The sequence below is a fragment of the Castor canadensis genome, chromosome 7, assembly GCF_047511655.1.
Source record: "Castor canadensis chromosome 7, mCasCan1.hap1v2, whole genome shotgun sequence".
Taxonomy (NCBI): Eukaryota; Metazoa; Chordata; class Mammalia; order Rodentia; family Castoridae; genus Castor; species Castor canadensis.
Window position 1 is genome coordinate 156,110,741 of NC_133392.1, and position 19,874 is coordinate 156,130,614.

At 42.8% G+C, this 19,874-nt stretch overlaps 1 protein-coding gene across 2 annotated transcripts in view; it reads right to left on the minus strand.

Moving 5' to 3' along the window:
• Ube4b (ubiquitination factor E4B) overlaps positions 1 to 4,911 on the minus strand; it is a 122,620-nt gene extending 117,709 nt beyond the window's left edge. Inside the window, exon 1 of one of the 2 annotated variants that reach the window (XM_074081391.1) lies at positions 4,230 to 4,911. In XM_074081391.1, coding sequence (XP_073937492.1) covers positions 4,230 to 4,253 — 24 coding nt within the window. In that variant the 5' untranslated portion in view covers positions 4,254 to 4,911. The remainder of the gene's footprint in view (positions 1 to 4,229) is intronic. The other variant, XM_074081390.1, reaches the window with a different exon arrangement.
• Between the last annotated feature and the right edge of the window lie 14,963 nt (positions 4,912 to 19,874).

The following is a 19,874-nucleotide window of genomic DNA, read 5'->3' on the forward strand; positions in this document are numbered from 1 at the left end:
GAGCCAGGGAACCCGGATTAGATTCCTATCTATCTACCCCGCCCCAAGTGAATCATAATTTCCTCAAATGCTTATGGAGTGACCACTTCAGCACTGCTGGTGGGTGAATGTGGGTATGAGAGCTAGACTGTATTCTCAAAAAAGACCCCAGCATCTCACGAACGCATGCATGCTTTAAAACACCACTGCACAGCCTGGCGCTGGTGGCTCACACCTGTAATCCTAGCTACTCAGGACACAGAGATCAGAAGGATCCTGGTTCCAAGCCAGTCTGGGCAAATAGTTCCACGAGACCCTATCTCAAAAAAACCCTTCACAAAAAAGGACTGGTGGAGTGGCTCAAGATGTAGGCACTGAGTTCAAGCCCCAGTACCAAAAAAAGAAAAAAAAACAAAAAACGCTGTGCAGAAAAACTATCATATCAAGCAGAACAGGCCAATGTTACAGAATTCTTTTTTGTTTGTTTTCTGGGGCAGGGGGGGTTTGAGGTATTGGGATTGAACCCAGGGCCTCAGGCATGCTAGGCAAGCACTCCACATCTGAACTACACCCTGAGCCCTTTTATTTGGTATCTTATTTCTGAGACAGGGTCTTGCTAACTTTGCCCAAGCTGGCTTTGAACTCTCAATCCTCCAATCTTTGTTTCCCAAATAGATGGCATTACAGACACTGTGGTGAATTTATAGTCAATTGTTAAGAAATAAAATGAAGAAAAGGGATTTGGAGCAGGGAGCCATAGCCTATAATCCTATCTACTCAGGAGGCAGAGATCAGGAAGATCACGGTTTGAAGCCAGCCTGGGCAAATGGTTCATGAGACCCTATCCCAGAAAAATACCCATCACAAAAAAGGGCTGGTGGAGTGGCTCAAGATGTAGGCCCTGAGTTTAAACTCCAGTACCACAAGAAAAAAAAAAAAACCAACACAAAAAAGGGTTTGTGGAATTTGTGGAATGGTTCAAATCATAAAGTGCTTGCCTACTGAGGCCCTGATTTGAAACCCCAATACCATCAAAAAAAAAAAGAAAGAAAGAAAGAAAAGGGGCTTTGGAATCAGGAGCCCTTGTCACTTTTAAGCAAGGTCACTATGGACAAGTTACTTAACCTAAATCTCAGTTTGCTCACCTGTAAAATAGTGCCTTGCTGGATTGCACTGTTTTGCTAAATGAGATAACGTGCCTCACAAAGTACAGGTTTCTAACTTTCTCCATTTCCTCCTCTCTCTCTCTCTCTCTCTCTCTCTCTCTTTCTCTCTCTCTCTCTCTCTCTCTCCCCCTCCATTTCTCTGTTCCTCATTTTTTCTTTTAGTGTTGGGTATTAAGCCCACCGCCTTGTGTATGCTAGGCAAGCACTCTCCCACTAACTACAGCCCAAGAAGCATGGTGAATGATAAAATGATGTCTGTCCTAGGTTTTAGTACCTAAATAAATAAAATGATGGCATTTCCTAAAAAAAAGGTACAGGCCTCTAAAGCTGTCCATAATGTCATACTTTCCCATTTACAGAATACTGATAATCTGCAATTCCAAGACTTAGGAGGTTGAGACAAGAGGACATCAAGTTTGAGGCCAGTCTAGGCTACACAGTAAGAGCCTGTCTCAAAAAAATAGGAGAAAAACAGAAAGGGAAAACACCGCTAAAAAGTCCAAGGTCACATATTCTGCACTTCGGAAGGAATATTTAACACTCTTCTACAACCTGGACCACACCCTGAATCCCAACCAGCCATCTTGCAGAAGAAGTGGGTCATAAAGATTTAGAAGGGGAAAAAAAAAAAAGAAAAAAGAAAAGCAAATCATTTCAGAGCAATCTCATCCTCACTGCTGAACCACAGTTTAAAATGCCTGCCCTACTTACAGTATCATCTTGAAAGATGAAAACAATGAGAGTAAGCTATAGAATGAGTGTAATGTAAATAATGATGCCTTGGAATGTAGATTCTTATGAGACCGAACTTAGTCACAGATCTGGCTCTACGGAGCAAAGAACTCACAGTAATGTACTACATAAATAACAAAGTGCAGTGAGGCTAAAGAACTGCATTTCAAAGCACAAGAGATAAAAAGTAAAAGGATTCAAGGCGATCTGTGAGCAGGACCAAAAAACACCCTAATGTAAAATCTTCTAAAGCTACTGATCTGTTTATAACAGTCTTTTTCAAAGACTGTTTTCTCAAACATCTTCATTTTGTTAAAATATGAAACTCTGCCTTACTTAATTTCATGCTTGCCTGTTTTTTGTAACTTTTTTTTTTTTTGGCAGTACTAGGTTTGAACTCAGGTCCTTGTGCTTGCTAAGCAGCACTCTACCACTTGAGTCATGCCTCCAGCCCTGTCATGCCAGTTTTAATCCTGAAATGTATGTTTGAACTTTCAATAATGTAAGTGTATTTTTTAACCAAATCAACATCATTTACCATATATGACATGTTTCCATCTACAGAGCAACAACAAACGCAAAAGTTTTGGAAATGTCTGTTGAGAAATGTTCAGGGAACAACAGAACTACAGAAATGAGATTAAAAAAAAAAAAAACTTAAAAAGGTTTTTCAAAGACACTGCTCTAGCTTCTAATTAAGGTTAAGGTTAACTGTTCCTTTGTGCTCAGGCCAACTAATTCTTTGACGATAACTTTATACTTACATTACTGAATTTAATTTTTCACATTCATTTTAATATTCTGTTGCTCTTGAAAAAAGTTTCTTCTATTTCTTCTACAAAGGTTACATTCGTTCCTTATATGGTCACAAAAAAGTTACACTTTCCTTAAGAACTGTAGAGACATGTTTCAGATCATACAGTATCTTTAACCAGTCTATATACTTCATTGGTTTGAAAACAGTGTCTTGGTGAAAACTCAAATAAGCAAAAGCCTCTAAAGCCAAGGACTATTTAGAAATCATCAAGAAAAAAAGTAAAGGACTACCGGAAAACATGGACTGCTTTAGGAGAAATTACCCATTCAATTTAAAGAAAAAGGGGGTGTGGAACTACATAAAACAAAGTGCTTCTAAGAAGATCGCTTGCTATTTCCTGAGTGAAACAAACTGCTCAACATTTTTTCTAATTTAAGTTTACATTCCTGATAGACAAGGAAATCAAGTCAGTAACACCAAATGAGCAATACTGGCTTTCAAACCACCAAGGATCACAATCAACAAAATCATTCCGTTCCTTTCCTACCTGACCCTTCACCCACCATTCCCGATCCCTGGAGAATTTCTGTGACTAAGTAAACACACTGAGGACTCTGGAGCTAAAAGTGGAGCATGGGAGACTTAGAGTACAACCAACCTGATGGATGACTACTTTCGTAACTGCAGGGGAAGTTTACATGAACCAGTGGAAGAAATGAGGAGGCAGACTAAAGAGAGCACAGCCAGCAAGGGGTCTTGAAAAAAAGGCAGGAAAAAGTCTTTGGATTCACAGGGAATTCCTGTACCCTAGTTGCCACTGCTTTTAAGACAATCTTACTAAATAATTCTTACAACATCGAGAAGAGGATCTGTATGGCTCCTCCTGAAATGAGAATAGGGGAAGAATTTACAAAGTCATTTGCTTCCATTCGCCTCCTGTTCAGTCTCTGCTACAGCAAAAGACAAGTTCGAAAGGGAAAAGAACTAAGAAAAGGTATAACGAAGGAAAAGAAAACCAGAAGTCATTAGTGGTCTCTTAAATTATTACAATTTAACTGGAATCCTCCAAACTGCTGAGAAGATACATACTTTGTTAAATATCAAGGAATCTGTCTGTAAGCCACCTCCCAAACATAAAGGTATGTTTAATCGACTCATACAATGAAATGGCCATATATATTTGAGATTTCAAATACTTCCTCTAAAACCATACAGCCAGACATTCCGATTCTGCCCAAATTTATTCTTCAAATCCTTGAAGACACACATGTAATTTTACCATGATCTAAATCTCATCCCTTTTTCTTGAAAATCCCTTAAGAAAAGAAAGAACACCTCAAGATGCTGTCTTCTTCTTCAGACCCTAAAAGAACGCTCGAAAAGAAGCAAGCGGAGTTCCGAATGTAGAAAGAAGGCAAGCGAATAAAGGAGAGGAAAACCAGAGACCCACTCTGGGAGTCATCTTACTCTAGAGAAACGTCACCTCCATTCCTTCCCCAAGCCCAAAGCCCAGCACCACTGGCGCAACATCATCCCGGTTCAAAGCGCCAAAGAGTTGCCAACTAATCCCTCAAGGTGTCCCCCAACCTCCTCACCTCATCAGCGCTCAGCTCCTCCATCGCTCTCCTCTTAATGGTGAAAGGCGTTAGGAAGAGAGATCCGTGTGTTCTCGAGACCAGGGCGGGAGCAAGGAGAGTGGAAGGTGTCTATCAGGCTGTCTGGTCCCCCGGATGGGGGAGGTTTCAGAATTGCATAGTCAGAGGTTAAAAAATAAGAACACGAGGCACTGGACTGCCTTGGCTTCGGCCGATCCAATCCTACAGCTGCTCGTGTGCTAAGCAGCCTCCTCTGGCCGCCGCCGCGGCTGCTAGCAGGGTTCCCTTAAGGCGCCACTTGCTACCCTCAGCTTCCCAGCCTACCCAGCTCGTCTCGTGCCCTCAGCGTGCTGGGTCTTCGCGGTGCTGCGTTTTCTCCCACAGATCCTTCCTACCCTGGGCCCCTGGGGGGAACTGCTCCACTGCTGGGTGGACGCCCCGAGGTAAGGCGACCCCACAGCCGCCCTAGCAGAGCCCAGCACTGTACAGGGAAGCCCCTCCCCTCTAAAAGCAGGCCGGACACGCCCCTCCTCCACGTTGGAGCCTTGGTAGGGGGGGAGGGGAGGATAGGACTGGCGAAGCTCTCACTGGAAGCGTAAATCCTCCTACCCCTCCACCCCTACTCTTACCCCCTCGCCCCACCAAGTATTATTCATCAAAACAACAGGGCGGCCATCTTTGAAAGGGATCACGTGACCCCGCCGGGAAGGCGGGGCTTCTGGCTCCAGGATGCGGCAGCCAATAGGCTGCGGACGACGCGCCGCCGATTTCCTCTGGCTGGCGTCCTCTCCCCGCCCCTGCTCCTCCTCCTCCCCCGCAGCTGCGCTGCGCGGGGGTGGGGCGAAAGAGGCTGTCGGAGGGCGGGGCGGGGCGTTACCGAGGCGACCGCGCGGGGGCCGCGTGCGGGACAGGCCCGGCCCAGGTAGGCTGGCTAGGGGAAGCACCGCGCCTGCACCAAAGATGGAGGGGAGGGTGCTCCATCGCTCCTCTGTTCCCGGGAGGCTAGTCTGTGACGTGGGAGCCTTGACATCCACCGTGGCCTAGACCACGGAAAACAGAAAACGTCCCCTTTATGCAGAGGTCATTATGCACCGTGCTGCAAACCTCCTGCTACACGCCTCTCCCCTAGGAAAGCTCATGGGAGAAAACTTAACGCCAGAACTTCAATTAATTTCATTTTACCTTGACCTTTTAGAGACACTTTTTTTTTTTTTTTTTTTTTTTTGATGAGACTGGAGTTTGAACTGAGCACTTGACGCTTGCAAAGCAGAGTGAGCCACACCTTCAATCCATTTTGCTCTGGTTATTTTGCAGATAAGGGTCACCATTTGGCTGTGCAGGCCTCCAGCCGAACCCGGATCCTCCTGATCGCAGCCTTCCCCAAGTAGTTAGGATTACAGACCTACACACGTGGCGCGGCTCACAGACCTGCCCAGCAAGCTTCACGTCCTGAGTTCAAACACTAGTATCTCCTCCTCAAAAAAATCTGCAGGGTGTGCTGGTGCAGGCCTGCAGTCTCACCACTTGGACAGCATAAGCAAGAGGACTGGATCAGGAGTTTTAGGTTTTAGGCCACTTCTCTACATATTGAGACCCTCCCTCAAAAAAAAAAAAAAAAAAAAAAAAGAGATGCCAGGCACTGGTGGCTCATACTTGTAACCCTTGCTACTCAGGAGGCAGAGATCAAGAGGATGGTGGTTTGAAGCCAGCCCAAGGCAAAAAGTTCATTGGACCCTATCTTGAAAAAACCCATCACAAAATAAGGTCTGGTGGAGTGCCTCAAGGTGTAGGCCCAGAATTAAAGCCCCAGTACTCCCCCCCAAAAAAAAAAAAGTTGATAAAATTTGAAAGTAACAATGGACGAGACCTAACTAAATAACCACAAAGTTTAAGCAGCATAGCAAGAAAAATGTTTGGAAAACTACCCTCAGCTGGACAAGAACTTATATCTTTTCTATTTATTTATTTATTTATTTTTGCAGTACTGGGGTTTGAACTCAGGGCCTACACATTGAGCCACTCCATCAGCCCTTTTTTGTGATGGATTTTTTTAAACTATTTGCTTTGGGTCCTGAGTTCAAACTCCAGTACTGGGGAAAACAAATTCCAGATTTTGCCAGAGAGGAAGAATATATAGGATGGTTTATTAAACTATAATCTTGTTTTTGAGACAGGACTGGCTTTGTAGCCCAGGCTGGCCTGAACTCACTATGTAGCCTAGAATGGCCTCCAACTCTCGATCTTCCAGCCTCAACCTCCTGACTGCTAGGATTACAGGCCCATTTCACCAGAATGGGCCCCTAAAACATAATCTTAAAGGTTCCATTCCAGCACTTAAAGAGTTGCAGTCTATTTGCTGCATGCTTAAAATAGGAACTTGACTGTTAGATATGCATGGAATTTGTGAGTAAAATTAAACCCACTGCTGGCTTTGCATGTTATCTGCTTTCCAGGAAAGGAATTCTGTGTAAGCCAGAGCTTGCACTGCTGGTGACATTGCTGTTAATACCCTCATTTCTTTTTTTTAGACATCATTATTGCCATAAATCTCTTACCATACAACTCATCTCTTTGTAGTATATAATGGTTTTAGGATAACCTCAGGGTTGTTCTACCAACATTGCTCATTCCAGAACATTTCATCATCCCCAAAAGAAACCTTCCTTCCCAACCTATTAACTGTCAGTCTTTACTCTTCACCTACAGTCACTAATCTGCCTTCTGTTTTCCTAAATTTGCGTATTCTGGACATTTCACATCAAAGGAATCATCTACTATGTGGCTTCTAGTGGCTTCTTTTTTTTCCTCATTTAGCATGTTTGCAAGGTTCATCCATATTGTCTCACATAGCAGTATTTCACTTTTTTTTTTTTTAGTGGATCTGGGATTTGAACTCAGGACTTCACATTTACAAAGCATGTACTCTACTGCTGGAGCCACACCTCTGGTCCATTTTGCTTTGGTTTTTGGAGATGACAGTCTAATGAGCTGTATGTCCAGACAGGCCTTGAGCCTCCATCCTCCCAATCTCAGCCTCCCAAGTAGGTAGGATTACAGGCATGAGCCACCTGTGACCAGCTAGTATTTCACTTCTTTATATGCACTGTATGGCTGTACCACATTTTACCAATTCAAAGTTGATGGACATTTAGGTCATTTCTACCTTTTGGCCATTCTGAATAATGCTGCAGTAAACTGCTGTGTGTGAGCTCTATGTGGACATAGGTTTGCATTTCTCTTGGGTGTATACAGAGGAGAATTGCTGGGTGGTATGCTGAACTTTTTGAGGAAGGACCAAACTGTTTCCCAAAGCTGCTTTACCGCTTCACATTCCCACCAGCAAAGTATGAGACTTCCAAACTCTGTACATCTTTACCAACAGTTGTTACTCTGTCTTTTTCATTATAGCCATGCTAGAAGATACAAGATGATAGCTCATTGTAGTTTTGTTTCTTATTTTCCTAAAGGCTAACGATGTTGAAAATCTTTTCATGTGTTTATCTTCTTTGGACAAATATCCATTCCCAGCCTCTGTTCATTTTTAATTGGGTTATTTGTATTTTTATTTTTGCGTTGTAAGAGTTCTTTATATATTCTGGATACCAGTACCTTATCAGATATATTGTTTTATAAATATTTTCTCTCATCCTGTGGATTGTCTTTCCACTTTCTTGGTGGTATAATTTGCAGCACAAAAATTTTAATTTCATGCCTAATTTATCTATTTTTTTGTCACTTGTGCTTGTGGTATAATTTCATTCACTTTTACAAGGCACACTTACTTAATCATTTAATATTCAAATATCATAATAAAATTTATTTCCCATTTTGTGGATGGAAAAAGTGAAAGCATCAAAATAAAATGGCCAGGTTGGTGGAGTGACTCGGGTAGTAAGAGTGCCTGCCTAGCATGCGTGAGGTCCTAAGTTCAAACCCCAGTGCTGCAAAAAAGCCAGTGGCTCACACCTGTAATCCTAGCAACTCAGAAGGCAGCGATCAGGAGGATCAGGAGATTCAAACCCAGCCCAGGCAAATAGTTCAAGAGACTCTATCTCAAAAAAGCCCATCACAAGAAAGGGCTGGTGGAGTGGCTCAAGGTGTAGACCCTGAGTTCAAGCCCCAGTAACACACACACAAAAAAGATACAAAAATGAACTGGTGAATCAAGTCAGACTAAGTTATGACCCTACTTGTAAAGTACATACAAGCCAAGGAGAGAGATAAAACTCACTCAACTATAATACATGGTAGAAACTGTTATGCACCATAAAAGAAGTTAAAAAAAAAAAGTATTAGAAGAGCCCAAAAGAAAAAGACTTCTTGTTTGGAGGACACAGCCTCTGGCTGTGTAAAACAGGAAGATATTATAAAGGAAATCTACCCAGCAGCAGCTTACCTTGCTCTCTTTTTACTCTTAGAAAAGACTTGATAGATGTGTCCTCTAGCATAAGAAAGAAAGGGACACCCAAAATGGAAAGTCACCACCTCACATGGGAGTAAATCCTCCACATTAGATTGAAAGGGTTTGGGGAGAAAGGCAAGACACATAGTATCACAAACTAACAGATGCTGTCTACACCTTTCCCTTCTTCTCTTAACATTTCCAGTAGCTTCTAAATTTCTAAACTACAACAGTCATTGTGTTATTAATTTGACCTACCTTGTTGGCAGCTCAAAACCAGAATATGGTCCTTCTTGACCCAAAGTTCATGCCCCGGCCCAGGGGATGATGGGATGAAGCTGTTGCTGGAAGCCTGGAGAAAGAAAATGTGACTCACAGTCTCAACAGGTGAGGGGAGCTGTGTGTTCACCTTGCTTGGTCAAATTTTCTTTGCCTCGCTTTTTTTCCCGTGTTTTTCTTGCTTCTGTGATCAGATGCCAATACATCTGAAGCTGGGGCCAGACCTGGAACAGGGGTATGATGGTGCTGTGAAGACAGAGCAGTCTTGAAATATGCAAAGTGTCACTTAAGAGTAAGAGTCCCTGGGCTCCAGGGAAGCACAACCAAGCACATATTATGAATGGATGAATACATAAAGAATTGAAAGGCTTTTTCTTTTCTTTCTTTTGCTGGGTCCAGTGCATGATGGGAAGGCAGCTCTACTCCTGAGCTGCACCTCCAGCCCCGAGCTTTGTTTTATGGAAATAGGTACTTGATGTTCTAGTGGTCAAATAAAAGGAGAGGATCATATATAAGGAACAAAGCTACAGCACTTTGCAAAGCAGCAAGACTGATCCACAATCAAATTATGATGTCGAATCTATCAACTGTGTTCCACAGCAGAGTCCGACCTGCGTCCGAGATCTAGAGCCAGGCTCAACTTCTGTTTCCTTTGTTATACTATGACCTTGGGCAAGCCACTGAGTGTCTTGGTGTCTAAACTGCTTCCTCTGTAATGTGGGGATGTGAACAGTAGCTGTTTCAGATTGTATAGAAGCTGGATGCATTCGCATGTGTAAGGCACATGGAACAACATTATCTAAGTGGGTTATTATTATCACCTGTTTTTTCAACTTCCCCTTTGGTGAACTAGCATTTCTCATTTTTCTCTATATAGCTTACCCTGCCCACCCAGAACCATATTTCACCAGCAAAGCCATGTGTGCTTACATGAGCTGCTCTCCTCTGAGTGTGAACATGCTTGACTTCAGCCAATCCTGTTATTCCTAGTGCCAACCCCAGAAAGTTCTGATAATCAGCATTGGAGAACATCAATACCAACCACTGTGGTGAGGACATTAAATCAGGCTACAAGGAGATGCACAGTACAGTCATTCACTCATCCCTTGGTATCCATGGTGGGTTAGTTCCAGAAACCTGCGCAGATACCAAAACCCACGGACGCTCAATTTCCTTATGTAAAACAGTGTTTATATATAAAAGCCTGCTTCTGTCAGGTATGATGGCTCAAGCCTGTAATCCTAGCTATTAGGGAGGCAGAGATCAAGAGGCTCGAGATTGCAGACCAGTCAGGGCATAAAGTTTATGATATTCCATTTCAACAAATGGCTGGCTGAGGTGGAGTACACCTGTCATCCCAGCCATGCAGAGATGCACGAATAGGAGGATCAAGGTCCAGGTTGACCCAGTCATAAAGAGAGTCCCTATTTCAAAAATAACCAAAGCAGAAAGGGCTGGGAGAGTGGCTCAAGTGATAGAGTATCTGCTTAGCAAGTGCAAGACCCTGAGTTCAACCCCCCAGTGACACCAAAAGGTCAAAAAAGTCTGCTTTTATGTACATCTTCCCACATAGATTACTTTCAGTAATCTTTAGATTACTTACAATAAATGCTAGAAAATGATTGTTATACTGTATCGTTTAGGGAATAATGACAAGAAAAGAAGTACAAACCTATTCAATACAGACACAATTTTTTTCAAATATTTTTAGTCTGTGGCTGGTGCAGAACCCATGGGTACCAAGGGTTCACTGTGAGAGGTTAAAATTTACTGTTCTGTACTTGGTTTGTCAGTAACCAACTCATGATCCTCTGAAGAATTCACTTACCTTTCAGTAATTCAGTTTCTTATCTTTAAAGTAGAGATAACACTTGTCTTGCATAATTCACTGGATATTTGTTTTGTTTTGCTTTGAGATAGGATCTCCCTGTGTAGCCCAGCCTGGCCTTGAACTCAAAATCCTCCTTCTCAGCCTCCTGGATGCTGGGATTACAGACATGCACAACCACACCTGGTTTGACTGTGTTTTGAATCTCTTCCCATTGACACAGCATATTTGCTTAGATTCAAAGTGTTTTTATTTATTTATGAAATATTTTAGATAAACAAGAAGGTATAATGAATAATATAGGGCTAGGGATATAGTTTTGTGATAGAGCACTTGCCTAGCATGCACAAAGTCCTGAGCTGTATCTGCAGCACAACAAAAAAAAAATAGTAATACAACACAAGGGTTTAAGGAATAGAACACACAAGCCAGGTGCCAGTGGCTCACTCCTGTAATCCTAACTACTCAAGTGGCAGAGATCAGGAGGATTATAGTTCAAAGCCAGTCCCAGGCAAATAGTTCCTGAGACCCTACCTCGAAAAAACCCATCACAAAAAAGGGTTGGTGGAGTGGCCCAAGGTATAGGCCCTGAGTTCAAGTCCCAATACTGCAAAATAAATAAAATTTTAAAACCTCTGCTCTTTCACTCAAAAAAAAAAAAAAAAAAAGGGCTAGTGGAGTGCCTGCCTAGCAAGCACAAGGCCCTCAGTTCAGACCCCAGTACCATAAAAACAACAACAAATGCCCAAAATTAAAAAAAAAAAAAGTTACTCAGAAGAATAAATAAGACCAGGCACTCACTGGTGGCTCACACCTTGTGGGAGGCTGAGATCGGGAGGATTGAGATTCAAGGCCAGGCCTGGCAAACAGTCATGAGACCCCCATCTCCAATAATAACCAGAGCAAAATGGAATGGAGGTGTGGCTCAAGCAACAGAGTACCTACTTTGTAAGCATGAACCCCTGAGTTCAAAATAAATAAATAATTCCCACCAAAAATAAATAAATAATTAGATAAATAAACCTAGCACAGTGGCACATGCCTGTAAATCCTAGTTACTTGGGAGCTGAAAGCAGGAGAATATTAAATTCAAGGCCAGCCCAGGCAAAGTTAGCAAGCTTCTAGCTCAAAAACAAAAACAAAAGGACTGGAGCCACACCTCCTCCGAAAGGACTAGGGGCATAGCTTAAGTTCTAGAGTCCTATCCTAGCAAACCCAGAGCTCTAAATTCAATCCCCAGTATTGCAAAAAATCAATGAATAAACATATATATTTGGTTTCTGTCCCTGTTCCTGGCACAGAGATGCTAAAGTCCTTGGAATTTCTTGAGCTGCAGGAGTGTCTTCTATTATTCATAATAAGCCCTTTTATTTTACTTTTTTTTTTTTTCTGTGATTCTGGGATTTGAACTCAGGGACTTAGCACTTGCTAGACAGGAACTCTATGACTTGAAGCATATGGGTTTTTTCAAGATAGGGTCTTCCAAGATAGAGCCACCAGCACCCACCTTATCAAATTGGTTTTGTTTTCTTATGGGACTGGGGTTTGAGCTCAGGTCTTCAGGCTTACAAAGTAGGCTCTCTATTACTTGAGCCGCACCTCCAGTCCAAAAGATCACCAGGCACCGGTAAGCCTAGTAACTCAGGAGGCACAGATCTGGAGGATCTCGGTTCAAAGCCAGCCTGGGCAAATAGTTCCAAGAGACCCTACCTCGAAAAAACCTTTCACAAAAAAAGGCTGGTGAAGTGGCTCAAGGTGTATGCCCTGAGTTCAAGCCCCAGTACTGCCAAAAAAAACCTAAAAGTGAACAGTATTTTTTTTTCTGATGGCACTGGGGTTTGAACTGAAGGCTTCATACTTGCTAGGCAGGAACTCTTACCACTTGAGCCACTTCAGTTATGGAAATTCTTGAACAGAGATGTTCAGAGAACTTCCAGAATGGCGAAAGCATCTAAGTGCTAGGAGGATGGTGCCTCTGAAGAGGACACGGAAGCCCCACACCCCGTCCCCAAACCTTGTCCTGTGCGTCTCTTCTGTTTGGTTGTGCAGAGTTGTATCCTTGATAATAAAACAAAAACATAAGTAAAGCATTTTCCTGAGCTGTGAGTCATTCCACCAAATTATCAAATCTAAGGGGTAAATGTGCAAACCACTGAATTTATAGTTGGCTGGAAAGAAGTGTGGTGGCCTGGGCACCAGATCCACATTTGGCATCTAACATAGGAGCAGTCTTGTGGGACTGAACCCTTTTTCTGTGTGTGTAATGGAATTTGAACTTAGGGCTTTGTGCTTGCAAATCAGGCTCTCTACTACTTGAGCCATGCCTCCATCCCATTTTGCTCCAGGTAATTTGGAGATGGGGTTTCTCAAACTATTTGCTCAGACTGAACTCAAGCCATGATCCTGCCAATCTCAGCCTGCCAAGCAGCTAGTACTTCAGGCATGAGCCACACAGGCTGATGACCTGAATTCTGAATTCTTTAGTGATTAAAGTAGTAAATTTTATGGGTTTTGTTGTTGCTTGTTTTGTTGTATTGTTTTTTTGGTGCAGGGGTTAGAGCCCACGCTCCTGCTTTACCTCTGAGGCACACCCACAGCCCTATTAGTAATTTTATCACAATTTTTTAAAAGTCTAAAAACTAAAAATGAATTTTTTAAAATAAGAAAAAAAACGCTAAAAACAACAAAGCCAAAGCCAAGGCCATCCCACCTGGATGGTGTCGCTACTGAGGACCCCAGGCCTCTGCCCTGAGTAAAGCCTCTGGGCAGCCCCTGAGCCCCTCTCCCACAGCCCCTTCCTTGGCCCAGGCCTCATTGGGAAGCCAGGTCCGCCCAGTTTCCCTCTGCCTGGGGAAGGCTCCGATTTCATTCCATGTGGTCTCTGTTTTTTCTGCAGGCCCTTATCCCTTTCCCAGGTGGTCAGGCATGTGCAGATGACCCAGTCCTTGCCATGGCAGTTGCTTTCCAGGGCTGCCCAGCAGAGGCCAGCGGCCTCCCCCTGGTGGATGCTTCCCACTGAAGCTAGCTGTGGTGGCCCTGCCACACAGAACCACCAGATAGAACCTAAGCCTAATGGGTCTTTTCCTTAGAGGAAACAGAAAACCAGGAAAGAAGAAAAGGAAGCAGGAGAGGGGTGGGCAGGAAGGAAGGGGCTGCTTCATTTCATAGGGAAGTTATGGAATCCTTGTCTCCACTAAAGTTTCTCCTTTGGCTTTTCAAAGTACTGGGATTTATTTCCAGAGATAAACTTTAGGCCTTGAGGCACTTGAGCCTTGCTGCCAGGTTCTTGTTTTCCCACTATGCGTTAAATCTTTACTCAGTCCCATGACTGATTCAATCATCTTCAGGGTTATGAAATGAATTGTATCCCCCTAAGTCAGAAGGTTGAAGTCTAACCCCCAATGTATTTGAAGATAGAGCCTTTCAGCAGGTAATTAAGGTTAGGAGAGGATATAGTGTGTGGTACTAATCCCATGTGACTGGTAATCTCAAGAGGAAGAGGGGCTGGGGACATGGCTCCAGGGAGAGAGCTCCTGCCTTCCAAGTAAGAAGCCCTAAGTTCAAACCCTAGTACCATTAGAAAAAAAAAGAGGAAGAGATACCAGGATGCCCAAACTGGAAAAAGGCCACATGAGGACAGAGCAAAAAGGCAGTCAACCTCCCCTGTGGCTCAGTAGTAGAGCACATGCCTTGCCTAGCATGCTTAGGCCCTGAGTTTGATCCCCAGAACTGGAGGAAAAGAAGATAAAGTTACTAAAGTCACCGACAAACCAAAGAGCAAGTCTTTGTGTGCATGTGTGTGTGTGTGTCTGGGGGGGGTTCCTTTTTGTTTTTTTTCAGTACTGAGGAATTGAACCCAGGGCCTAATGCATTCTGGAAAGTTCTCTACCATTTGAGTCATGCCTTCAGCACAGCAAGGCTTTGAAAGAAACCTTCTGACACCTTAATCTGGGATTTTTTTTTTTTTTTTTTTTTTTGGTGGTACTGGGATTTGATATCAGGGCCTCACACTTGCTAGGCAGGTGCTCTACCACTTGAGTCATCTGCCAGCCCCAATTTGGGGCTTCCTGCCTCTAGGATATGAAAAAATAAGTTCTGTTGCTTAAATCCCCTAGTTTTTGGTACTTTGCTTTGGCAGCTGATAGGGTTCAGGACCACCTGCCCCAAAATATGGCACCTTGGCAGTTGAGAAAATAGGAAGAAGGTCCCTTTCACCTTCCCTCACCTCTTTACCCCTAAAGCTGGCCCTAAAACCTATCTGACCTCTCCTGAACTCAGTCAAAATACTCTCATTTCAGAAATGACCTTCCTACACCCACAGGAATGTCCTGAAGAGTCTATACACAGTAGGTAAGTATCCTGGTTCATCCCATGAGACCTGATCTTCTGCCCCCAGTCATACATCACGACTGTCTACTCACTCTCATCAAACCTGACCATGAAAACATCTGAGCTTCCCTGCTCCTTTGGTCTGCATTTCTGAAGGCTGTAAACTTACATTCAGTCTACTTGTATGCTTTTCACTTGTTCATTTGGCTTTTGTTCTCTGGGTCTCAGCCAAGAAGCTTTCAGTGGGTAAGAGGGGAAGATAGTACTTTTTCTCAGATATGGACTAACACAATGGATAACCCCTCTACTTTTTAGGGGACAAGGGGGAATTTCATATAACCTAAAATTACCCATTTTAAAGACTACACTTCAGGGCTGTGGTGTGGCTCAAGCGTGATTTCAAGACCCAAGTACCATTGAGCGGTATCTGATACATTTACAATGTTGTTCAACCAGTGCCTCTACTTAGTTCCAAAACCCTTTCATCACCCAAAACAAACTCTGTGCCCAAAAGTAATAACTCCTGCCTTCTACCTACATTCTGCTTTGCCTGTTTCTTCCCTTAAAGTATTTTGTTTGTTTGTTTGTTTGGTGTAGTACTAGAACCCAGGGCCTCACACAGGCTAGCCAAGGACTCTTCCACTAGGCTCTATTCCCAGACCTACCCTACTTTTACTGTAGCTCATGTCACCATCCAAAATGCAATAGTTGTGATTTATTTTGTTGGCTATCTCCTCCTGTTGGAATGAAAGGCCCATAAGGAGAGGGATTTTTCATTTTGTTCACTGCTGACTTCCAGAAATTAGCACAGTTCTTGGGACAGCAGGTTCTTTAAATTTGGATGAATTAGCTGGATGCTAGAGGCTCACAGCTGTGATCCTAGCTACTCAGGAGGCAGAGATCAGGAGATCAGAAGGATCATGGTTTGAAGCCAGCCTGGGCATACAGTTCTCAAGACCCTAACTTGAGGGGAAAAAAAAAAAAACTATCACAGAGAAAGGGCTGGTGGAGTGGCTCAGGATATAGGCCCTGAGTTCAAACCCCAGTGCTAAAAAAAAAAAAAAGGCTGAATTAATAAACAATGATACAGTGTGCCTTCACCAGAGTCTATCATTTCAAATTGTCTGAAAGTAACAGCTGTTGTGTTAGAGGAAAAGAGACTTGCAAAAAGGAATGACTGCACCTCACAGCCCTGCGGCGGGTTACACACCAGGTAATTCTTAAATGTGATGCAGGCCTGCAGCCTCAACAAATCCCTTACTGCCTGACTGTTCTAACCTACTGCGTGTTCCTTTTGTTTGGAGAGGCCACGATGCCTAATTGGTTCTACAACTGTCTTTTTTTTTTTTTTTTTTACTTTACAATAGCAATAACCTTTATTTAAAATATTTTTAACTAGGAAACTCATTTTACATGAGTCTCCCACTAATTATTAGAGTCAGAAACAAAGAAAATAAAACCAGAGAAAAGCCTCTGTAGAAAAAATACACAAGGGACACTTCTACATATGAAAAAACAGTAAACATTCTTAATCTCTGAACATCCAAGCATTAATCTGAATGCCACCTTCCCTAGTCAACACCACGATCAACCTTGAGATCTGATTTGTTCTTGTCATTCTTCACTGAGTAGATGAAATATGTTAAGGTGTCTTTTTCATTCACTGGAATAGACCTAAAATGGCAACCAACTATCTCAACAAGTTGTGCTTTATTAAGTCCTGGTCTGGTTGGTAGCTTGAAGTGTCTTTTGTATCTACTAAGTGTATTTACTTGTAATTGGTACAAATCAACCTCTGGCATATCAATATCTTGAACAGGTGAATCACCTCCATCATCCTCACTCCCTTTTCTTGTTCTTCTGTTCCGAACACCCTGAATTAAGTTTTTATAAAAATCACAAATGTAAAGATGCCTTGCGCTCTTATCCAGCTCTATCTTCACCTTCTTCTGGGAGATGCTTTTCTGGATCCTCTTGCTGAAGCTGGTGTTGCCTGCCGCCCGCCCACACCACTCACCGTCCTCCCGCAGACAGCACAGTACAACTGTCTTTTGACTTTATTTGGCTCTGCAGTTACAGCTTCTCAGGTCAGACTAACAGGCTGGCTTCTGTTCCTGGAAGCCAAGAGTTCCATGTGCTACAGACCTTCATTTCCTACTAGTAAAGTCTGTCAACTTTCCTACTGTAGAGCTGTCAGCACCAGCTGCCTGTGAGTTTCATCCTTTCTACAGCTGCTGGAGCCCCAAACCAGGCATCTTCTTTGAGCCTTCTCCTTCCATCAGGCCTTCACTCACCTGTCACCTTGGACTGTGGATTCTGCTTCTAAAATGACTGGCTGTTTCCTGTCTTTCTCCAGTCCTAAGGGTCCTTAACTGATATTTGGGACATAGGCTCCAGGTCCTCCTGAGCAGCATCTTTTCACGTGTAGATTTCTACCAGCACTTCTTTTTTTTTTTTTCCCCCGAGATAGAGTATCTATGTATAGCCTATATGGACTGGTCTGGAATTCCTGGTCCTCCTGCCTCAGCCTTCTGAGTGCTGGGATTACAGGCGTGCACTACTCACTTGGCTATCTACCAGGACTTTCTTATCTCCCTCCCAAATTGCATCCTCCATTGCCAATCCTTTCCTCTCTGCCTTCATCTTCACATGGCATGCTCCCTGTGTTTTCTTTCTCTCTTTCAGTCTTTCTCTCTCTCTTGCAGTATTGGGGATCAACCCAGGGCTGTGCACATGCTAGGTAAGTACTCAGCCACTGACCTATTCCCCAGCCCCCTTCACTCTTTCTGATCATGCAGATCCCCTGCTGGCCATTGTATTTCTATTGCTTTGGGGACAAACTCTGACCTTTTTACTTTCTTTCTTTTTTTTTTTTGCAGTACTGGGGCTTGAACTCAGGGCCTACACCTTGAGCCACTTAACCAGCCCTTTTTTTTGTGAGAGTTTTTTCAAGATAGGGTCTCAGGAACTATTTGCCTGGGCTGGCTTCAAACTGTGATCCTCCTGATCACTGCCTCCTGAGTAGCTAGGATCACAGGCGTGACCACAAGTGCCAAGCTGACCTTTTAAACTTGATACTCAATGTCCTTCATGATACCACTCCCCTTCCCCCCATCCCGAGTCTCTTTTCACATCCATATACACCCTGTGTTCAGCTAAAGTGATCTGTGTGATCCTTCAACTATCACTCCAGACCTGACATGGTGATGCATGCCTGTAACCCCAGCACTTGGGAGGGGCAGAAGAGGAGGATCACAAATTCATGACCAGTCAGGGCAACACCCTGTCTCAAAACAAAAAAAAACTTACTTCTTGCCTTTCACCCAAGATTTTTTCCAAGTGCACCCGCTCACTCAGGCTTCAGGTCTCAGCTTAAGGACCATCTCCACAAAAACTGAAACCATTCCCTTTAAAATCAGGAACCAGACAAGGATGCCCACTATCTCCACTCCTATTCAACATAGTACTGGAATTCCTAGCCAGAGCAATTAGGCAAGAAGAAGGAATAAAAGGAATACAAATAGGTAAAGAAACTGTTAAAACATCCCTATTTGCAGACGACATGATCCTATACCTTAAAGACCCAAAAAACTCTACTCAGAAGCTTCTAGACATCATCAATAGCTATAGCAAGGTAGCAGGATATAAAATCAACATAGAAAAATCATTAGCATTTCTATACACTAACAATGAGCAAACGGAAAAAGAATACATGAAGATAATTCCATTTACAATAGCCTCAAAAAAATCAAATACCTAGGTGTAAACCTAACAAAAGATGTGAATGACCTCTACAAGGAAAACTATACACTTCTGAAGAAAGAGATTGATGAAGACTATAGAAAGTGGAGAGATCTCCCATGCTCATGGATTGGTGGAATCAACATAGTAAAAATGTCGATACTCCCTAAAGTAATCTATATGTTTAATGCAATTCCCATCAAAATTCCAATGACATTCATTAACGAGATCGAAAAATCTACCGTGAAATGTATATGGAAACACAGGAAGCCACGAATAGCCAAGGCAATACTCAGTCAAAAGAACAATGCAGGAGGTATCACAATACCTGATTTCAAACTATATTACAAAGCAGTAGCAATAAAAACAGCATGGTACTGGCACAAAAACAGACATGAAGACCAGTGGAACAGAATAGAGGACCCAGATATGAAGCCACACAACTATAACCAACTTGTCTTTGACAAAGGAGCTAAAAATATACGATGGAGAAATAGCAGCCTCTTCAACAAAAACCGCTGGGAAAACTGGTTAGCAGTCTGCAAAAAACTGAAACTAGACCCATGTATATCACCCTGTACCAATATTAACTCAAAATGGATCAAGGATCTTAATATCAGACCCCAAACTTAAAGTTGATACAGGAAAGAGTAGGAAATACTCTGGAATTAGTAGGTATAGGTAAGAACTTTCTCAACGAAACCCCAGCAGCACAGCAACTAAGAGATAGCATAGATAAATGGGACCTCATAAAACTAAAAAGAAATGGTCTCTAAACTGAAGAGAACACCCACAGAGTGGGAGAAAATATTTGCCAGCTATACATCAGACAAAGGACTGATAACCAGAATATGTAGGGAACTTAAAAAACTAAATTCTCCCAAAACTAATGAACCAATAAAGAAATGGGCAAGTGAACTAAACAGAACTTTCTCAAAAGAAGAAATTCAAATGGCCAAAAAACACATGAAAAAATGCTCACCATCTCTAGCAATAAAGGAAATGAAAATTAAAACCACACTAAGATTCCACCTCACCCCTGTTAGAATAGCCATCATCAGCAACA